General features: G+C 42.2%; 1 protein-coding gene across 9 annotated transcripts in view; it reads left to right on the forward strand.

The window, feature by feature from the left end:
- nbeab (neurobeachin b) overlaps positions 1-20,480 on the forward strand; it is a 212,247-nt gene that overhangs the window by 60,518 nt on the left and 131,249 nt on the right. For all 9 annotated transcript variants that reach the window (XM_071523573.1, XM_071523575.1, XM_071523578.1 and 6 more), the window contains exons 7-13: positions 1,715-1,834; positions 4,060-4,206; positions 11,007-11,204; positions 11,365-11,498; positions 13,693-13,801; positions 15,107-15,259; positions 16,955-17,123. In XM_071523573.1, coding sequence (XP_071379674.1) covers positions 1,715-1,834; positions 4,060-4,206; positions 11,007-11,204; positions 11,365-11,498; positions 13,693-13,801; positions 15,107-15,259; positions 16,955-17,123 — 1,030 coding nt within the window. The remainder of the gene's footprint in view (positions 1-1,714; positions 1,835-4,059; positions 4,207-11,006; positions 11,205-11,364; positions 11,499-13,692; positions 13,802-15,106; positions 15,260-16,954; positions 17,124-20,480) is intronic.

The following is a 20,480-nucleotide window of genomic DNA, read 5'->3' on the forward strand; positions in this document are numbered from 1 at the left end:
TGCGTTATTGTAGTGTAAGAGAGGAAAGCTCTCATTTGGTTCTCAGATGAGAGCCATGAGAGTAATGAGTCTTTAAGGTGGCTTTCGGTCACCTGAGAAATGGGATTAATCGGTGTTTAGCACATGGTATTTAGTTCTGGCACTTCATATTGCTTTTATCTGTCAAGCTGGAGCAGTTTGGGGGTCTTGTTTGATCTCCTGGCCAGCAGCACATATCTGACTTTGCATATCAGTTGGATAAAAGAAGCAGAAACTCAGCAGTACAACAAAAGTAATGCTAAAAGGAAACCTGAATGTTTATTACTGTGAAGGACTGTAACCTCTGTAAACAGTATATGCACAAACATATGCATACATTTACTTCTCACGCAAAGTTATCGATTTGTAAAACGCAGCCTTGACATGAGAATGTGTGTTACGCTGTGTCTTCACTATGTGCACATACTGCATATTTTGATTGGGATTTGTTTATGGGATATTGAAGTGCTAGTCTAATGCAAAAATGTAATGTGCCTGTCTTTGCACTACACAGCATGCCTGCTCATGCTGCAATTATTGTGATAATATTTGGAGATGGAAATAAATGCAATGTGGTGCTTCAGCAAATTATGGGTTGAGCTACAAGATGTTTGATGCCTGTTTTTAAATTTAAAAAAGAAGTAAACCAGTGAGGGGTAAAATTGAATAAGATACATATTTATAATGTCTGGCCTTATTTATTTATCTGGCCTATTGCCTTTAAACCCTGTCACATACGCTGTGTATTTAAAACAATATTTTATACATCAGTGCCATAGTTGGTGAACTTGCAATTGTTTTTTAGGTTAACTGCTGCTGCATATGCTTTTGCTATATTCGTGAATAAGCTAAATAAGCTGCACTAGAAAATAAAAGCTAAACCAGCAAACATGGGGCATTTTTAACAACCATGAATGGCTAATTTTGGGAGTTGCATGGTGTAGATATTAAGCTCATTCATCTTTGCACTAATCCACCAGTTTACATGTTTACATATCAAGAAATATGCCAAAAGGTGGGGCTTGTAATGCTTTATAAATCTGAGAGTAAATGTCCATTTCCAACTCTTAACATAAACAGCTTTTTAGTGGCAAATCTACTCAATATTTTCTATTTGAGTCCCCTGGTCTCTACTCTGAGATTTTTGTACCCACATGTCATATTTTAAAGTCACCTTTCATGCTATAGTCAGTGTCTCATCCCTGAGTAATTGCAGCCAATGTCTGACATGGCTTTGTGAGGAGTGAAAAATGAGTTGTCTTGCCTTCTCTTAGCCTTTCTACTGATCTATTATTAATGATGATCCAATGCAGATTTCTGAACATTAGGTTGCAAAGCCTTATGGCTGAGCTTACAAGTAACTTTGGGCTTCATCTGAATTTCCTGGTTTTAAAAGAAGCAAAGTGGATATGCTAAGCAGAAATGTTGGCAGTGTTACTATAGAAATCAGACTCATTCATACTAGTCTTTCAAATGATGGTTTCTAATAGTTAAGTGTAAAGAAGTTTTCAAGGAGAAATAATCACCTGTACTTATAGTATGAATTGATTCATTCAATGAATTGAATTCATTGTTCAATGTTAAGTGAAACATCTTAATATGTGACCTGTACTCTGGCTCAGTTATGAATGAGAGAAAGAGCTGCTGCATTGCCTGATATGAAATCGGTCTAATTTGACCCTCTTGTCACCCTCAGTGGTACATGATCAGCATAGTTCACATCTACAACCGCTGGAGGAACAGTGAAATCCGATGCTACGTTAACGGGCAACTGGTTTCTTATGGAGACATGGCATGGCACGTCAACACAAATGATGTAAGCATCCTTCCTCTTACTCCGCCTCACTGTTGTCATTTTTTTTTCTCTGGTTTTGATGTTTATTGCCTGCAGGACTGACCTAGGCTGCCGCTTGATCATCCTGGACAGCTGGAAATTATGAGAGGGAAAAAAAATACATACATCTTCAGCAGTGCTCAATGATGAAAATGAATTTTACCATATCAACATAGATTTCTCCCGGGAGTATGGCTGGTATTTCAGTCTTAATTTGAATATCCATTTGTCAAAGAGAAGTGCTGGAGGAGCGGATGGAAGAGAGAACGTTATAAATGGGGGGGAATAGATCCATGATATATAGTAAGAAATGGCTCGAATCTAGAAAGCTATGTGTGTGTAGAGAGGTTATTTTGGATACCTGGTCCACCACCATCGGACTGAACCTTTCTTTTTCATGTGTAAACGTGAGTGTTTCAGAAATGATAGGGTTAAGATATTACATTTGCACAGCTGAATGATGCACAGTCAGAATAAGTGCTGTTGTTGTCACGCAGAACTCATTGAGCCAAATTTAAAAAGCAATTAACACTTTGTTTCAGGCGTAGATGAGGCATATCACCAGAGTGCACTTCATACCTATGTATATAATGGAGGATTGCACAAATGACAGCTGGAGATATAAACCTGGTTCATTAAATATTCCATTACATTAACTAAAGCGTCAATTTGTGGCCAGGTTTTTGCAGGAATTTCTCCACTTCTGAAGAGAAAGTTGAGTGGAAGTAAGTATCATTATGGTGAGGAGGATTTTATCTGTGATGGCTACAGTAATTACTGCATCACTGAATCACACCACAGACACTCCCAGAAAATACTTACATGCAAAAAGCTGCACTATTTCACCTGAGTGAGGGACTCATCATCAGAAGGTATAGAATAAACCATGATAAAATAGTTAAAGTTGACATTAAAACAAGGCATTATTCAAGACCCTTGCAGCTTAACTTTTCTTGCATCTGGATCTTTTCATAAACAATTGCCGCTGCATCTGGTGTCTTTGTGGCTATATTTCCATGCCACAACTCCATCAAATTAAGATCCATTTGAGTCCTCTCACATGCTGTGAACAATGGGGGCACATAACTGATAATATTCATAGTATGTTATATGATGCTTGGTTTGGTGCCAGCTGCATTAGGCTTGTGGTAACGTACAAATAAAGTTGGAAAAAAAATGTAGCTAGGGATGGGTTGCAGCTTAAATACTAAAATTAAAGAAAAATAATTAATGAATAGCAATCTGTGTCTGGCTCCAGTCAACTCAACTTGTAGACCAGCTTATATCTAGGTTCCCATTCTTTAATATTCTTCTACCATTTTATTCCCTGGATCTCAGCCTATTCACTTAAGGAAGATATCATTTTCAGCACTGTTTGCTGTCTTGCCCCGGCTGTAAGTCTGGGTAATTGGCTTACATATTTACACAAAGGTTAGATGAATCAGATGTGTGGTGAGGTGTATTTTTGTTCAGTACAATTTTGGTATGACACTATTCACTTTTCAATACATAATAAAAAAAAAGAAAAAAGAAAAAAAGGTATAACAATTACATCATGAATGAATTTTAAAAAACATCTTGCTTTCTCTGTATATAATTCAGTTTTTATCAAATACCATTTGTGTAGGTCTCCATATTGACTGTTTCCCCACTCAGGCTAGCACACTTTGAAGCCTTTCTTCACATGCAGAAATGCGGTTAGCAGGAGGTTCCCTTCACTGATTGTGTAATTAAATGCTGCAGTTGTAAATTAGACATCAATTTTGCGTCTAATGTAAACACCGTACATACTCTCACTCTCCCAGAGGTTGTATTGAGCCTTCTAATCTTTGTAAATCAGGGCCATTGTTTTTCTCTGTCAGTTAGGGGATTGTCAAGACAGATACTGAAACAACATGGAAGAAGATGAAAACAAGTGCTTGCCTTCCCTGCTGATTTGGATCGTTGTATGAAAATGAATTTCTCAGCCCAAAATATTTAGATTTCCTGCAGGCTTAGTGTAAAACTGTTCAAGCAAACCCTTCAGCAGAATGTTCTCAACCTGTGGTTCTGTATCCCAGTGGTTCTTTATTTATCCTGTCGGCTTCTCACTTTTTCCTCTGCCTAATTTCCTTGTCATTCAGCTGTCTCTGAAGTTGGGATATTTTGTTGCTCCCATACTGAAGTGTAAAAGGACGTGGCCTCTCCTTCTCTGTGTCCCTCTCCAGAGCTACGATAAGTGTTTCCTGGGCTCCTCGGAGACAGCGGACGCTAACAGAGTGTTCTGTGGGCAGCTAGGCGCCATCTACGTGTTCAGTGAAGCGCTCAATCCGGCACAGATATTTGCAATTCATCAGCTAGGACCAGGCTATAAGGTATGTACTCGACTGTGGATAAATTAGATTACATGTAAGCAGTCTGCATCACCTATCAATCTGTGAAATCAATGCTCAATGCTGCCTTGCTGCAGTTCTTTGCCTTGTGTCTCTATCCTGGGAGCTATGCTTTTCTGCTCAGATAAATGGCTGCATAAATTACCCACTCCTGAGGAATAATGGCACAATACATGGAGGGAAGCAGCAGGCACTCAGGGGGGGATATAGTCCAGAGCTGACTTTTATCAGCTGCAGCAGGTGTAGCGCTCCCAAGCTAACCAACAATGACCAAAAGATTTGGAATATGGAAAAGCTGACCTACCCAGAAGGTGATTCAATGGAGAATGTTTATCTTGTGATGGCTATTCTAAGTATTTGCTTTGCAAGTTCTGTTGTTTACTCCCCTTTCCCCAAGTATGCCTCTCATCTTGAATAAGTAATGCGCCCTCAATTTATACACAAATTCAGAGTATGCTCTTACTCCCTCTCTCACCCTCATTTTTGTTCTTGCCTCTGATGTTCATGAAGCGCTGCTGTTAGTTCATATAGCCTAGGAGTTACACCCTGCACTCAGTAACTTGGTAATACGATTCATCAATATGATTCATTGATCTTTTTGCCATGTTTGCTTTTATGAGACAGTTTACTACAGAAGATGATTAAAGTCAGAATTCTAAAAAAAGTCAGAATTCTGAGTTTAAAGTCAGAAATCAGACTAAACTCAGAAATCTGACTATTCTCCGAATTCTGTGTTTAAAGTCAGATGCCTTGTGTGTATGGCAGAAAGCAGTGGTTGTCAATGGCATCAAGTCAGGAATTTTGTGAGCAAGACCTACACTGTTGAAGACTGTAAGACAGATGCTTTACACAACAGACAGGCCTGTGAATGCCTGGAGATTCCCAGGAGAGCCTATCAGTTGGTCTTTTCTCTAATCGCCGGTGACTTGCCGTTTCCCTCCTTAATTGTGGTTCCAGACCTTCGATTACAGAGCAAACACACAGCGGAGCGACCCTCCAGATTTCTTGAAATAATGGAGATGGTATCCTGGGGAGGCAATTACCTACGTTTGATGAAGTTGTGAATGGGGTTGCTTGTGGGGTTCAGGATTGGGCCAGCCAGGTGAGTTGAGGAGGCAGGTCAGGGAGCAGTCGGGCCCACTGATTGGTTGGCACAATGAGCCTGGTGTCTTGGGGAGCAGAGGCCTGTCTGTTTTCATCTAGAGCTGCCAGGAACAGTCTGTGTGCAGCAGATCAGGGCACGGACACGTACATCTGCTATCGACATTGGACTTCCAGCTGTCTCTGTTTCAGCTCTGCTCCACGGCTGGAGTGGGGAAAAAACAAACATCTGTCCTGATGTATGATTTATTTTCTGATCCAAGCTCATCTCACCCATGTTTCACACACTTCCCCTTGCTAACATACTATATTTCATGTAACTCTAACGACTGTGGTAAGCTGAAACGCACAGATAATTGCTGCCTAAGGTTACTATTTCTACTGCACAGTATGACTTATGGCTATGAAACTGACAGACCTGTTACTGGAATCTTATATTCCCGGGGCTCTTTTCATAATGCTGCATGTGAAATCGTACTCTGCACCTGCATGGACCACTGGTACTTCATTTAAAGCACCAATCCAGTTCTCTTTAATATTGCCATTTATATGACAGACTTCACGTTAGGAACATTCTCAGCCATTCAGAAATAACGTTGATGGGCGATGGTGGTTACACAAAGACCCTGGGGCTGACAGCAACTGATTATCATATCTGACTGTCATTCATCACTGCTGGTTTAGAAGAGCTCACAAGCCTTGGTTGAAGACTAAGAAGATGTAGGCTGAGTGAGTCACACAAGGGAATTGCGTCACAGTTTTGTGAGACGTAACTGGGGATGTAGAATTTAATTCCCAAAGGATAATAGCAAACGCAACCCGATGACAGAGTTTTAAAAAAGCCCTCTTAGTGTGTTTAGGCTGGTTAACCACTTTTCTCATTCCAACTTAGGAAAAAATGGTCTAGCCTAGTGTCCTAACATCAGTCACAGCTATATCCACTGACAGCTGTACTGTACACAAAGTATTAGTCATTGAGTGGACCAGTCTGTTGTGTTTTTTGTTGTATTATAAACTGGAACGTAATGTATAGTTTTCTAGAATGTGTTGGAATGTATGTATCATATAGTTTCTTGAATGTGTTGGGCTGCCATTTTTGTCTTTTAGCCAGGTATAGTATGATTGCATCCTATAATTCCATTTACTCCTTTCCATTAAGGACCACAGTGGAAATAAGCTCACCAGCTTTATTGTGATATCCTTGACATTTTCTGAAAACTGCACATGATTTTCCTATGCTCTATGTTTCTTTTAATTGTCAAATAAACCAAATCAAATGAAATCAGTCCAAACAATGAAGCCTGATGATGCTCTTAGAGTTATTTCTATCTGCCCTCTTTCATCGTCACTATCTTATTATGTTGTATATGAGTCAGCTTTGCCTGTTGAACTTGGCAACACTGCTGTGCAGTATGCAGCACAGATTACTGTAGAAGAGACAGGGACTGCACATTCCTAGCTCTCCCTTGTCAGGGAAGACAAATGTTATCTCTGTGCAGGGACCATACAATATGGCAATATCTGATGCGCAATATCACACGACAAGCTCACAAATGTCAAAACCTCACTTGGTACTATGTAGGCCTGCATCTACATGAAAAAGTTGGAGTTAGATTGGCTTTGACTTGGCTGGTTTTGGATGTTCTGCAGCCTATTTCTTTTAGTGGCGCTGGAATATTATGACCATCAGTGTTAAAATTCCTTGTGACCATTTGTGTTTGTAACTTACCAAAACAAAAGCTATCTCTAGACATTTCATTACAGAGTAACACAATTGCTCAAAAGGCCATTTTTATTTTTCTTCTTTGGTGCCTGTTCTATATGTTCTTGAATGTCACAGAGCAGGGATCAGCAGTCATGTTGATCGCTTGTGTTAACTTTAGGTTGTCTTCTTTCAGTGTGACGTGACGTTGGTGCTGTAGGCTTGCTATAGATGTTGAGGCCCACTCCTCCTTGCTCTGCAGCAGGTAGCACTTAAGCTGTCTGCAGGTGTCGAATAAATCTGCAGCCCTGTCAGCCTGTAAATGGCTCCAAGCTGTCAATAGAGCAGCACGTCATTAAAGAAGCCCCAAAACGCCAGTCTCATTTAGTCCTTTCTTCTACCATCTTAAATGAACACGACATAAACAACACTAATTTCAAACAGAATCTGCAAATATTGACTGGAAGTATATTGACTCCATCCCCAATCTGTGATTTCATTGTCCAGTGTTACACTAACTGGCCCCCACAAAACATCTCAGGTAGATGGGTGGCTGAAGATGTAACTGGCATTTCTTTGTTCTTCTACAGTCAACATTAAGAAAACTTATATTCCCCCTGTTTTCAACATCATGCATTCAGTTGAAATCATTGCATCTCTGGCCATTGTTTCAGATCAGTGACCACAGAGAACTAAGAGTGGGTCTGTAGGCAGAATTCATGCAGCCTGGGAGTTTCCCCAGCTTGTCAAGTGTACGTCTGCTGCTGCGAGGGAGTAAGGGGGATGCCCCTCGTCAGCGGTAGCCTCCGGCGCTGGAAGAGTATGGGCCAACTGTGCTGTAATCCTTTTGTATGACTGGCTGGCCTGTGGACTGATGCTGTCATACTACAGGGGTCATTAACCACAACCCATGGATCATTATTTTCACACTGCGGCGGGGCTCCGCACTGAAGTGCTGGGCACTGGAGCTTGTTATTTCTCGTCTTGGTGTCTGTTGGGTTCCACAAGTAGGAACTTTGAAGGGTGTTAAAGAGACTATATGATGAGACACATGCAGGCTGATGTGTGGCCTTGATCATAGCAGATAGGCAAATGAACCGAAGGCCTCTTTTACTCTTTTATCATGTATCTGGAAGGAGATACACCAACTAAAGTGGCACGACCCCATTAGTGTCTGATGCTTCCTTGTAGAATGCTTGCTACACTAATGCTGCCGGGTGACAAACAGCTCCAGCCAGTATACAAGCATTTGACTAATATTGTTTGACAACAGGACCAAGTTCCACAAAGTAAAACCTGAAACACAGGGGGGCTTTAAGTTCTTGGAGCAGGAAACTTACCTTGTTAAAGTTCCAACCTGCTCAATGTATTTTCTTTCAAAACAATATTTCTAGCAGCTAAACAACATAAGGGATATTATTAACACCTGACGTGGGATATTTATTTTAAAGATTGCCATCTACTTAAAATAAATGTGCATTTTAGAAGCAGAGTCAAAATGGAATGTGCAGTTATTCTACAATTTGACAACTTCAGTAAGCTCTGCCCCTCACTGCCACCATTTATCATTCTGCTACCTCACTGAAAACAAGCAAGCGAGATTTAGAAGCATTTTAGGCTCGGTGCACGACCTGTGTTTGTTTGTGTTGCATAACAGATCTATCTATCCTGTCAATGAACAGCAATCCCTTTAGAAGCCGCTGGTTGTTCCCACACTATCACTTCAACTCCCCCTGTCTCTCCTTATCTTTATCACCATCCCCCTGCTGTCCATGGGTGTGACAGCGAAGGAAGGAAGTTTCTGTCATTAATTATTCAGCCCCCCCCCCCCCTTCCGATGAGAGGACTTGATATCCCTATTAAGTATATTCCATTCACAGGGCATTGACGGATTAATTGAACTCATCTGCCAACAGCTAATTGATTGAGTAAATTAAGACTACTCTTTTATCGATCAGCTATTTGTTATGTTAGCCATAATGAATGTGTTACTGAGCTACTGAGTGTGATGGAGCCTCCAGTTCCTTATAGCCAGCTGTCACTCTGCCTTAAGACGTCTGAATACATGCCAGGGAAAACATTTTAAGAAATTTCAAGACCCATCTGTCCTAAAGATATCTTCAAAATACCACATTATATATTCAATATTCAAAATCCGTAATGAGTTGGATAGGAGATATTAGATTGGTCTTAACTCTTAGTTATCCCTAGAAAGGGTTAAGTCATCAGTGTAGTTATTAAGTGATCAGTGTAGTTAATTCAACATCAGTTTTCACTAGTGAGGAGAATTAAAGGCAATTTAAGAATTTAAGTCACATTGATCCATCTCAGCAGGGGTGCCTGGAATAAAAAAAAAAAAAAAATTGGGGTTGGTTGCTGAAATCCAAGATGATTGACAGAATGATAAAAACAGAAGGCGATATCTGGCCTACACTGTGAGCTGTACATGTATTTGCTCAACCTCACATTGTGCAATGTTTTGGCTCAAAGCCTTATTACTGTGAATGTGAAATGACACAGTAATTCTGAGGCTAGATTTCAGGCTTTAATTTGAGTGTATTTTCAGCAGTATTGGATAAACATTTAAAAAACTCCAGCTTTTTTGTACTTGCCCCCCCTCTCCCCTCCGTCCTCTACAGGTGCGAAAAGTATTTGGACAGATAAACACTGCCTTCAGTGAAGAAGTAATTTGTATTACGTTGCCAAAAACTTAATGTGTGATGAGTAAAACTGAGCAAACATAAAAACACTACCAGGCTTTTGATAAATTCATGTCAGGTTCTCTTTCCAGCTTTTTTTGCATTTCAATGTATCTCCAAGAGAATTCAGCTGTGTCTACACTTGGCTTGAAATACGCTCCAGGACAGGCTGGATTAAATGGTTGGGCTAAATTAATGCAGGTAAACATTGATCTGCGGTATCAAAGCAGCTTTGAATCATCATCAGCAGGGTTATATGATGATTCCTGACCCTCCTCATCACACCCTGATCTTCCTCATCATCTTACCTGCAACATAAGCTGAAGATTGTCATAAAACAGCCGATGTACCCTTAGAGGTAAATTGGAAAGTTCCAACTTAAACATTCAAACTCAAAGCTGAAAATCAAAAATGAAACCAAATGAGAAGGATTTCTCTTTCTTTCTTTCTTTCTTTCTTTCTTTCTCCTTTGTTCAAGCACAGTTAACTGCGGTAAAAGATTTTCTTGGACATGAAGACCACCAGGGATCCTCAAAATGCCCCAGCTTTTTAAAACCCTGCTCTAATACAGCTACGTATGCTGGCTGGTTTAGGTGAAATTCCTCCAAAGGTTAAAAGGTGTTATTTAAGCCTATCAGATTTTATTTCCTCCTCCTCTTATCCCCCTTTTCCCTCATGACTAAACTGCTAAGCTGTTCCTGGCCACCATGTTGCTGCTAGCAGCTATAATTGTTTGTCTTGCTTTTTTACTCTCTCTGACCTCCAAAGTAGCTTGCCTGAAGCAAAGTAACAACATAATTCACTACTCAGCTTACAATTTAACTGACACAACCCTTGCTTGCTTGTTAATCATATTAACAGTGGTTTACTTCACTGAAAAGCAAATATGCTGTTGCCATGGCTATTAGTATCAAGTCAGTTTTGCGGAGTCAGCTGTCACTTGTGTTGGTGATTCCAACATTACAAAATGATAGCCGGCTGTAAGAATCTTCCCGATATTGCAGTGAAGGTATACTGCCATGGCTAGGGCTTCTTTTAAGAAATATAAAAAACAAGTTTCCAAAATATAACATGAACCTAACCTATAACATGAATTGGAAGTGTTGAAATAGTACTTATATTTCTCAGTGCCAAGGAAAAAAATTTAACCTCCAGAAATGTGTGGTTGTTAATATAAAATGTGCAGTAAGGGACCACCTGTCACTCACTCTCTTTCACTCTCTTTCCTTCTCTCCCTCTCCCCCTCCTCTCTCCCACTACTTTCATCTCTCCTGTCCCAGAGCACGTTTAAGTTTAAGTCAGAGAGCGATATCCACTTAGCAGAGCATCATAAGCAGGTGTTGTATGACGGCAAGCTGGCCAGCTCCATTGCCTTCACCTATAACGCCAAGGCCACCGACGCCCAGCTATGCCTGGAGTCCTCGCCTAAGGAAAATGCCTCCATCTTTGTGCACTCGCCCCACGCACTTATGCTACAGGTCAGTCACCAAAGACAGCTCCACCTCTGTCTACAGTACCGCAGATTCTGATTCATTCATTTCAACCAAGTGTTAAGATGTGTTGTATCATTTATAAAGATGAACCTTGCCAGTCGTTTTTGTGTATTTTGTGTTGATGCGTTTTATCTTTTCCCTACAGGATGTGAAAGCCACTGTGACTCACTCCATCCACAGTGCCATCCACTCCATCGGTGGGATCCAGGTGCTCTTTCCCCTCTTTGCTCAGCTGGACTACCACCAGCTGAACGACAGCCAGGTGGAAACCACTGTATGGTGAGTGTGGTAAAAGTAGAAGCACTCTTACATCAGAATTATACTCCCTGGAAATTTGAGTAAATATCTTATATAGGTAAAAGAGTAGGTCACAAAGTGAGCCCCAACATTTATTGAATTGCTGCTTTTGGAGTTGCTGTGGCTTTGGTTTATTTTTGTTCCTATTAACAAAACTCAAAGGCTGAAATGAGACATGGGTGTGAAAACAGGTATGAAGCTGTTGCTGTTGTGGCAGAACACTTTCATCTTAGTGTAAGTGGCTGTGTTTAACTGTGACAGATGGTGACAGATATTGCACACCCCGCTCATATGACAAAAAATTTAACTGAAGTACAAGTTGCTTAAAAGTCGCTCAAGTGAAATTACAGACTTTATAAAGCTGCACTAGGCAACATCTTTATACAAAATAAACTCATCCTATCAGCCTAAATCACAAAGTGGGGCTGCAACAGAGAAGAGTGTCCCATATTATATATTATAGCCTATATCCCCTCTAACTGGGACCCTGTAGATTCACTCTATTTGCCCAAAATACTATTATTATTAGGTGTTGGGTATAGTCACTGGCGGGAAATCTCAGTTTACAGGAAATGACAAATGGAAACTTAAGAGCAAAATACAAAACTTGTTCCTAAACAGCAGTGAGCGAGTGCTCCGTTGAACCTGCTTCAAAAAGATTTCCTTCACCACCTCCACCCCCACCAGCCACTAAGAAGAAGAAATTTACGTCCATGGAGGGCTCAATGTGCTGATGTCACATTACAAATGATTTCTGGGTATTGAAGTCCTCAGCATTCAGTGAAACCTCACGCTGCCATTTGGCTGTTTTTTTGTACTGAAAAAACAAAATGTTATTCCTAAATACACAGTTACAGACTCCAGAGTAGCTGTATAGATAGACTAGTGGCACTTCTGCCATCCACTAGTCTATCTCTGCCCAGGTCCCCTCTATTATCTCTCTGCTCCCTGGTTTAGACTTCTCTCATCCCCGTCATCTGGACTTGGCCAGTCCAAAGCCTCCCCACTGTGTCCTGGATGCAGCCGGAGCTCTGCTCTAATCCCGTCTTAGCTGAGCGACAGCGGCGCAACTAGACAGACGCAGGAGTGGCCACACAGCAGCGCAAAACCCCTGATGCCCACAGCTTTCTGCCTCTGTAGTTTTTTCTCATCTCTCCTCTCTCGTTTTATCTTTCTTTCTCTCTCTCTCTCTCTCTCTCTCTCTCTCTCTCTCTCTCTCTCTCTCTCTCTCTCTCTCTCTCTCTCTCTCTCTCTCTCTCTCTTTCTCTCTCTCTCTCTAACATGTCTAGGTCTTTCCCTCACAGTCTGCCACTCTCCCTACCACTTGCTCTGTCCTTGCCATGCCTTTTACACTGAGCGCTGCTAGAGGCTTAGCCTGCTGGCTAAGCCTGCTAACATCAGTCACTACTGCTCTGCCACATTGGAGAGAGGCTGTGCTTGTGGGAAAGGATCAGACAGAGACGAGACTGATCCAGGAACAGACAGAGTTGGGTGTCTCCCAGCGCTGTATGTGTCCTTCACCCTGGCTCAGGCCGCAGTAGTAGTGAGAAGTGAGAGGTGGTAGTGGTGATGGGGTGTGGGGTCAAATAATATCAGACAGAGGAAGGGTATACCTACATTCGATAGAGTGTGTGTGTGTGTGTGTGTGTGTGTGTGTGTGTGTATCTATGAGCGAGTCTGCAGAGGAGTGATTGCGTCCTTGTTAAGCGGAGTGGCGCTGGAGTGGAGCCCACTAGAGGATGTGAGGGAAAGCCGATTAAGAAGTGTCAGCGAGCGCCACTGTCGCTCAGCCAAAGGCTTCAACTGAGAGTCCCTGCAACAAAGACAGAAATTGCCCCCAATGCAGTGGTCCCCCCCCCCGCCCTCACTCCCACCCTGTTATAACCCCCCCAGACCCCGCTCCCCACTCCTCCCTAGAGGACACAGCTAGCAAACCGTTTCTTCTGAATTGAAGAGGGATGAAAGTGATGAGCTAGGGCTCCCAGCCGATTGCTGACATCTTCTGAAAATGACCTTGGTTTAGCCTTTTTCGCTCTGCCACATTGTCTCTCCCTGCTGCTGCTGTTTATAGAGTAACTCCTTCACCACCTGACGAGCGTGTCCACAAAGGAATAGCGTGCCTGTGAATAGATGGGTATTTTAGCTCTGTGTGAGAGACTGTGCTCTTGTTTTGCAGTGCCACTCTCCTGGCCTTCCTGGTGGAGCTGCTCAAGAGCTCTGTGGCCATGCAGGAGCAGATGCTGGGGGGGAAGGGCTTTCTGGTGATTGGGTACCTACTGGAGAAGGTACAGTAGAGCCTCCGTAATATCACACCACAGTCTCCCAAATACAGTGACATATCATATTTTCTCTGGAAGCTGTCATTTCCAAATGGCCAATTTAACCAATTTCATCTCAAATGGTGCACTTTGAAGTCTTGTTTACTCTCTCCCTTTCAATAAAAGGCTATCAGAGAGACTCCAGCATACTGTAGACCCATGTTCTAGGAACAAGTAGAGTCCACAGTGCATCATTTGGCCAGCCTTTGAACAGTGATTTGAAAAATGAATAGGTACAACTCTTCATTTCCTCTTAGTGTGAGATGATGAATAGAAAAATGGTGTATTGTTGTGAGTTTCCAGAAGTTTTTGACAATTTGAAAAAGCCATTTGGTATTGAAACTTCCTTTGTTTTCCCCACCATCAGTCTGCACAGTATCTAGTCTGAACCCTCCAAGTCCTGTCAACACACTCTGATCTTCCATCGCCGGTAGCAGAGCCTGAGCCCTGAACATGTATCTTTGAAATGAACAGAGCTAGAGGAGGAACACCACAAGACTGTCTCTCTTCTCTTTCTCCCCCTTGTTTTCTCTCTCTTTCCGCATCAATCTTTATTTACCCATTTTGTGATGCAGATCTAGCAGCTTGCTGGCCTCCCCAGAGCGTTGGCTCTTTTGGAGCATTGAGAAATGACTCCACTTTGTCACTCAGTGACTTGCCTGCCTGCTGGCTGCAGCTGCTGTTAACTAACAGCCAGGCAGAGTCGGCACCTGAGAGCTGCCGTTTTTTTTTTTTTCTTGCTTCCTTCCCGCTGCCAGGTTTCACACTTCCGCATATCGCACCATCTGTTCTTGATCTGTTTATGCCACACCTTCCCTTTTCTCTCTCCCTCCATTTTCCCCTCTCTCCTGCCCTCACTCAGCCCCCACCTGGGCAGGGAACAGGTGCCAGACAGGAATGGTAATGGGCACTCATCAAAGTGAAATTCTCTGCCTCACTGCAAAGTCAAGCATCTATAACTTTCCCTGTTTATTCATGTTTTTAGATTCACGGTTTGACAAAATGACTATATAAATCAATTAATCAATCATCCATTTATCAGAATCAGGAGCTTTTTATTGGGTACTATGACATGAATAGCATCAACTACAGCAAGTAATAAGAGGACAGTACTCACTGGCCCTTACAGGACCTTACGCTATGTATATTGCAAAACAGTTTGTGACATGCACTAATGTAATACAATCAATATCATTAAGCACAAATATACACTCATGTAGTGGTCCGGCATGACGAGCATTATCTGACATGACTCTGTGCTTCTTCCTGCAGTCGTCACGTGTGCACATCACCAGGGCCGTACTGGAGCAGTTCCTGTCCTTTGCAAAGTATCTGGATGGTCTGACGCACGGGGCACCACTGCTCAAGCAGCTGTGTGACCACATCCTGTTCAACGCTGCCATCTGGATCCACACCCCTGCCAAGGTGAGCCCAGCCAGGTAGCGAAGCTCTCAGCTCATGTAAGGCCAGGTGAGTGGGCTGTAGTGGATGCATATCGGGAGCTTTCAAACACTTGAGGCTTCAGTAGTGCTTTGCATCATGCAGCACTGTTCACAGTAATATCGCGCTTCTTTAACGACTCAGTGAAATTAAAATCAGAGTTTAATTCCTGACATGTGACTAATTCAGAGGAAATATGGGTGGCAGTTGTGCATGTTGTAGAGTGTAGAGAGACAGTGTTAGTCAAATTCCCCATGGCAGCAACTGATTACAGAGTTTGCGTGGGTGGTAAAAAAAAAAGAAGCAGTGTTGAAATATGATGATTGAAGACAGGCAAATTTTCTACCCATACTTTCCTACTACTGCAAACTGATGTTGGTAATGAGCCAAAGGCAAAATTATGCTGATGCTGTCCTAAAAGTTGTCAAATTAATGAATATTTTCTAGTTTAGCCCCTTGCCAGTTTGTGCATAGGGACCAACTGACATTGACTGCCAAACATATCACATATGGCAAAATGGAGTCGGTTGGCTGCAGTGGAGTGCAGCACACTAACCCAACACTCTGGCTAGGTATATTTTGACATTTATTAGTGATTTCATGGCTGCAGAGTTGATTGCTTGCTTTCACTCTCCTGTGCTAAACCCAAAGAAGTTTTTTTAAATGTTCCAGAGTGACTTTTTTTCCTTTTTATAATGACCCGTGAAAAAAGTGGATGAGGTATATCAAAGGAGCTGAGTTTGTGTGGCGAATACATTTGCCTCAGCAATGCTGCCGGTGGGGCTCTGCCATGAATAAATAAAAGGAGGAAATAAATACAGAAGTGTCTGGAGGCTGGCCTGTGACACTCCTCCAAAATGGAGCAGAGAGAGGGAGAAAAAAAAAGAGAGAAACACAGCAGAGGTAATGAAGTGGGTTAGAACGCTTTTAGCTACATCGGCACAGAGAGCAACGCTGGCTTCTTCCCTTAGGACATGCTGTATAGTCCACATTTCCTCCGTCCCTTTCCTCAAACAGAGCTGGATACAGAGAGCAGGCAGTGTGAATGATGGGATCATGCAATGTGTATTAATTACATGGACCAACTGACCTTGTCCTTGCTAGCCATGTCCCACTAGACAAAACTGATTTTACGAGTGCATTCCACTTTTCCATTTTCGGGGAAATTGCATTACCAACAATGTGGTGTTAAATTATTTCCAGCGTTTAATTTCAGTGGCCTCAAACCAAATCAAATCAAGCTCGCATCCTCACCACATTGCTGCCTTTCATCATGACTCACGTTTGACTCGGTAATATCTTGTAATTTCTGACAAATGGCAAAAGGCCCTTGGTGTTTTGTGTTGGAATGACTGTGGTGGGAATAAGAATTCTTCTCGGGTCTGTTGCTAATTACAGAGGACATGCTAATCATCACTGAACAGAGTGGAGCTGGGACAATTATGAAGTAGAGTAATGTAGGGTCAGTGGAAGCGTACCCGTCAATGCCATACACCTGCAAGGATGATAGGCTCAGCTGTTGCAGTCCAGCTCAGCAGAATATCTTGTTCAGTCTGGAAAGGTATAAGCGTTGGTTTAGCGTTGGATTATGCTGTCTATGCTTTCTTTTATGTACTTAGGAGTATATTAACTGTGCACAAGTTGATAACATATGGATGTGTGTGTGTGTTTCCACTCCAGGTACAGCTCTCTCTGTACACGTACCTCTCTGCTGAGTTCATCGGCACGGCAACCATCTACACCACGATCCGTCGAGTGGGCACAGTGCTGCAGCTCATGCATACTCTCAAGTACTACTACTGGGCCATCAACCCTGCAGACTGCAGCGGCATCACGCCAAAGGGCCTCGGTGAGCACATTTAGCTCAAGTTTTATTTGCCTTTTTTGTAACGTATTTATCTCCTTACATTGGATTTCGTTTTTCTGTTTTTATGAACCATTTCCCGTTCATCTGAAGGCTCGTCCAGCCGAAGCTCAATCTTTTGGAAAGGAATGGATTGGGAGTGAACCAATCACAATCATTGTGCACAGTCACAGCCTGCTATGAAAGTGTCTTTCTGAAATGGCAGCAGCTCCCCCACATCTGAAATGAGTCATCTCCACATGGAAGCTCTTGCCTGTCAACTGTTAGGACCGTGGCCATCACTGGAGATGACAGTGAGGCAGACACGCCACATCAATACTGTCATTCCCGGTAGGGGGCTTGGTGTGGGTGTTAGGGCTCTGAAACCTGGCCAGCAATATGAATGGCATCCTCGCTCTATGAAGCAACAGCACATCACCAAGCAGACTGTGCTGGAAGTGAAAGTGTCCTTGAACTGTCGTTTCCTTTTTGCTCTCCATTCCTCTTTTCCAAAACAATCTATGTCTTGGTTTAGGGGACGTTTTGTGGGTGCTGTGGGCTCAGTTTGTGCTGCACTGAGGCTTGATGAAATCTATTTCCTGCAAGTTGAAGTTTGTATTCTGACTACAATGGTGTAGCACTTATGATATCATAAGAAATATTTTTTTTAGATTATTATTATTATTATATTGTAGTAGTAGTAGTAGTATTTGTTTTTAACTATTTGCCTAATTAACTGTTCATGTAACATATTACCCTCCATCAACACTGTTTACACTACTAATAATGTCTATAAGAAAGAAACATTACAATCATTATTTAGTTTGAGAGCCTGTGCCAGAACTGGCTGAATACAGTAATATTTTAGCCTATATGCCACATCAAGGCACTGGGGCTGGGAGTCCTCATAATTGACTTCAGACAGGTTAGTGTATGTAATGACAGAGGCTAGGCTTAGGGTTACATATATCTGTAAGTTAGGTCTTTCCACAGCTCCCTCAATCTCACTTTCCCTCATTTTAATCCGTCCCTTATCCCTCCTTCTGACACTGTGCGAGGGAACTTTACAAGACTTAATAAGTGATGAAAGCTCAAACCTATCTAGAGCTCATGTTCTAGGACGGTGGGCTAAATTTAGCCTGGACATCAGAGGAACTTTTCCATGACTTTATTTCTATCTTGTCTAAAGCCTTGGGCACTCTAGGTAGATTTTTTTGCTGTTTCCACTGTTGAATAATAGATTCTGTTGTATAAATCACGTTTGGAAAATCTGTCTCTGTTTATCCTCTGCAGTGTAGTGCTGTTTTGTGTAGGAGCATCATAAGGACAACTAGCCATATCATTTGTTCAAAGTCAGGGAAAACACAGCAAGATCTTGTTTAAGCCTTGGTTTTGTGTGCGTGTGTGCGTGTGTGTGTGTGTGTGTGTGAGAGAGAGAGAGAGAGAGGCGGGGGTGTCCTGTGTGTGTATGTTTGTGTCTTTGTGTGTGTGTTAGCTAGCTACAGTACATCCCCTCATAGCTAAGTGAAGTGGGATAATCAAAGTCACTGTAGCAATCTAGAGATGTATTTTTGCCACAAGGGACCCAACAAAGCTACCTTTGACAAACTATCAGACACAGTGTGTGCTACAGTGTATATGCACTGCAGTTCCTGCAATGTGTAACTATATCCCACTATACAGTCACAGTCCGAACAATCACTATAACTCTATACTATAAATCACTATAAATCACTATAAATGTTAATGAGACGACTGTCAACATTGGTGGATTGAAATGCATGAAGCCTTTTTATGCAAATAGAGCTTCAGGACCGGTGGGTCATGTGAACATTAAAATGGGTCTCCAAATTATTCTGGAGAAACTGATACCAAATCTATTTTTTTGTTGCCTTATTCAGTCCCTTTCCCAATCCCTGGGGTAAAACTCTGTGTGCTTTTGGGTTAGCAATCTAAAACAGAAGACGTTTTGGATTGCAAAGAAATGCACATTTTAAAAATGTGGGTCGCTCTGGGAAAATGTTGGAGAACCGTTGCCCGACAGAACAGATAGAGCAGCTATTGCATGGCTGTGATGCAGAGTCCTGATGGAATGCTGGGCTGCTGACACACACACACACACACACACACACACACACACACACACACACACACACACACACACACACACACACACACATACATACACAGTTACTCCATTAACAATGATATATTGTACTACAATCCATATTTGTTAACCAGCTGCCTCTGACAAGCTTTCTAGTTAAGCCTTCTCTAAATGTAGCCTGTTCAAACACAAATGTAAATATGTTGTTCATTGTCCTGGAATCCCAGGGAGATTTTAATAGGCTGAGAAAATGTCTGAGAGATGCCGGTGAAAACATATCTTGAAATGGATCACTTTCCTGCTGTAGGTAATTTTCAGAGTGGGTCTGTTTCCATTGATCTGAGCTTGATTTGGCAGGTCAGTTTTTCTCTCTGTCCTTCTACAGTGAGAAATGGCCAAACAAAGAGACAGACAAAGAGGGAGAGAGCCAAGCAGATAATGAAGTGTTCAATTATAGGAACACAGAGAGGACGTTTAAAACGGAGCTCCTCCAGCTAGTCACTCTGTTTCTGGAAGTGCCTCCTCTTTTTTTTTTTCACAGGTCCTAATAGAGAGTGCCATCAAATTAAAGCCATGTATCATTCGCTTATACACAGAATCACTGCAGGCACTCGCACACAGATGCCCATTGCTCAACTTCTCCCGGTCTCTGACATGTACCCACAAGCCAACACATAATCTTTCTCTCTTTATCCCCCTACCCCCCATCTCTCTCTCTCTCTCTCTCTCTCTCTCTATCTCTCCCTCTGCCCCTCTCTCCCTCTGCCCTGCCTTTGTTTTACCAAATAATGAGTAATGAGATGGGTAGCACAGCTGTTTGGCCAGTCACCGCGGTCAGTTCCAGCTGGCTCCGTCTTATTTCCATTACAGGGGAAAACGTCAGTGATACCGAGACATAGAGGTGCTGCGGAGGAGTAATCTGACCGAGGATTGTGTTTGATTGTATTTCTGTGTGCACCTTGCTTGTGCTGAATTAACCTTATGAAAGACACAAATTCCTGATTGCAGCCAGAGAAGGTTTTGAGCATGCACGCTCTCTTTCAACGCAGCTCTGCTTCAGATTTAGATATTCACACCTGGGAACTCCAACTGGAGGTTAAGTGGTACACTGAAATAGTTTTTGAGAGAGAAGAGAGCATTATTCATTCACTTTTAATGCCTTGTTTTCCCCATTTTTAACCCTAGAACAGATCAGGCTGGCTAAGCGTTGTTACAAATATTAAAAAGTTTGAGAAAAGGGCTGGGAACATTTTTGT

This window comes from Centroberyx affinis, unplaced genomic scaffold, assembly GCF_046629955.1.
Source record: "Centroberyx affinis isolate AG114_WGS23_722 - 3 ecotype Tasmania unplaced genomic scaffold, CSIRO-AGI_Caff_v1 ptg001095l_1, whole genome shotgun sequence".
NCBI lineage: Eukaryota > Metazoa > Chordata > Actinopteri > Beryciformes > Berycidae > Centroberyx > Centroberyx affinis.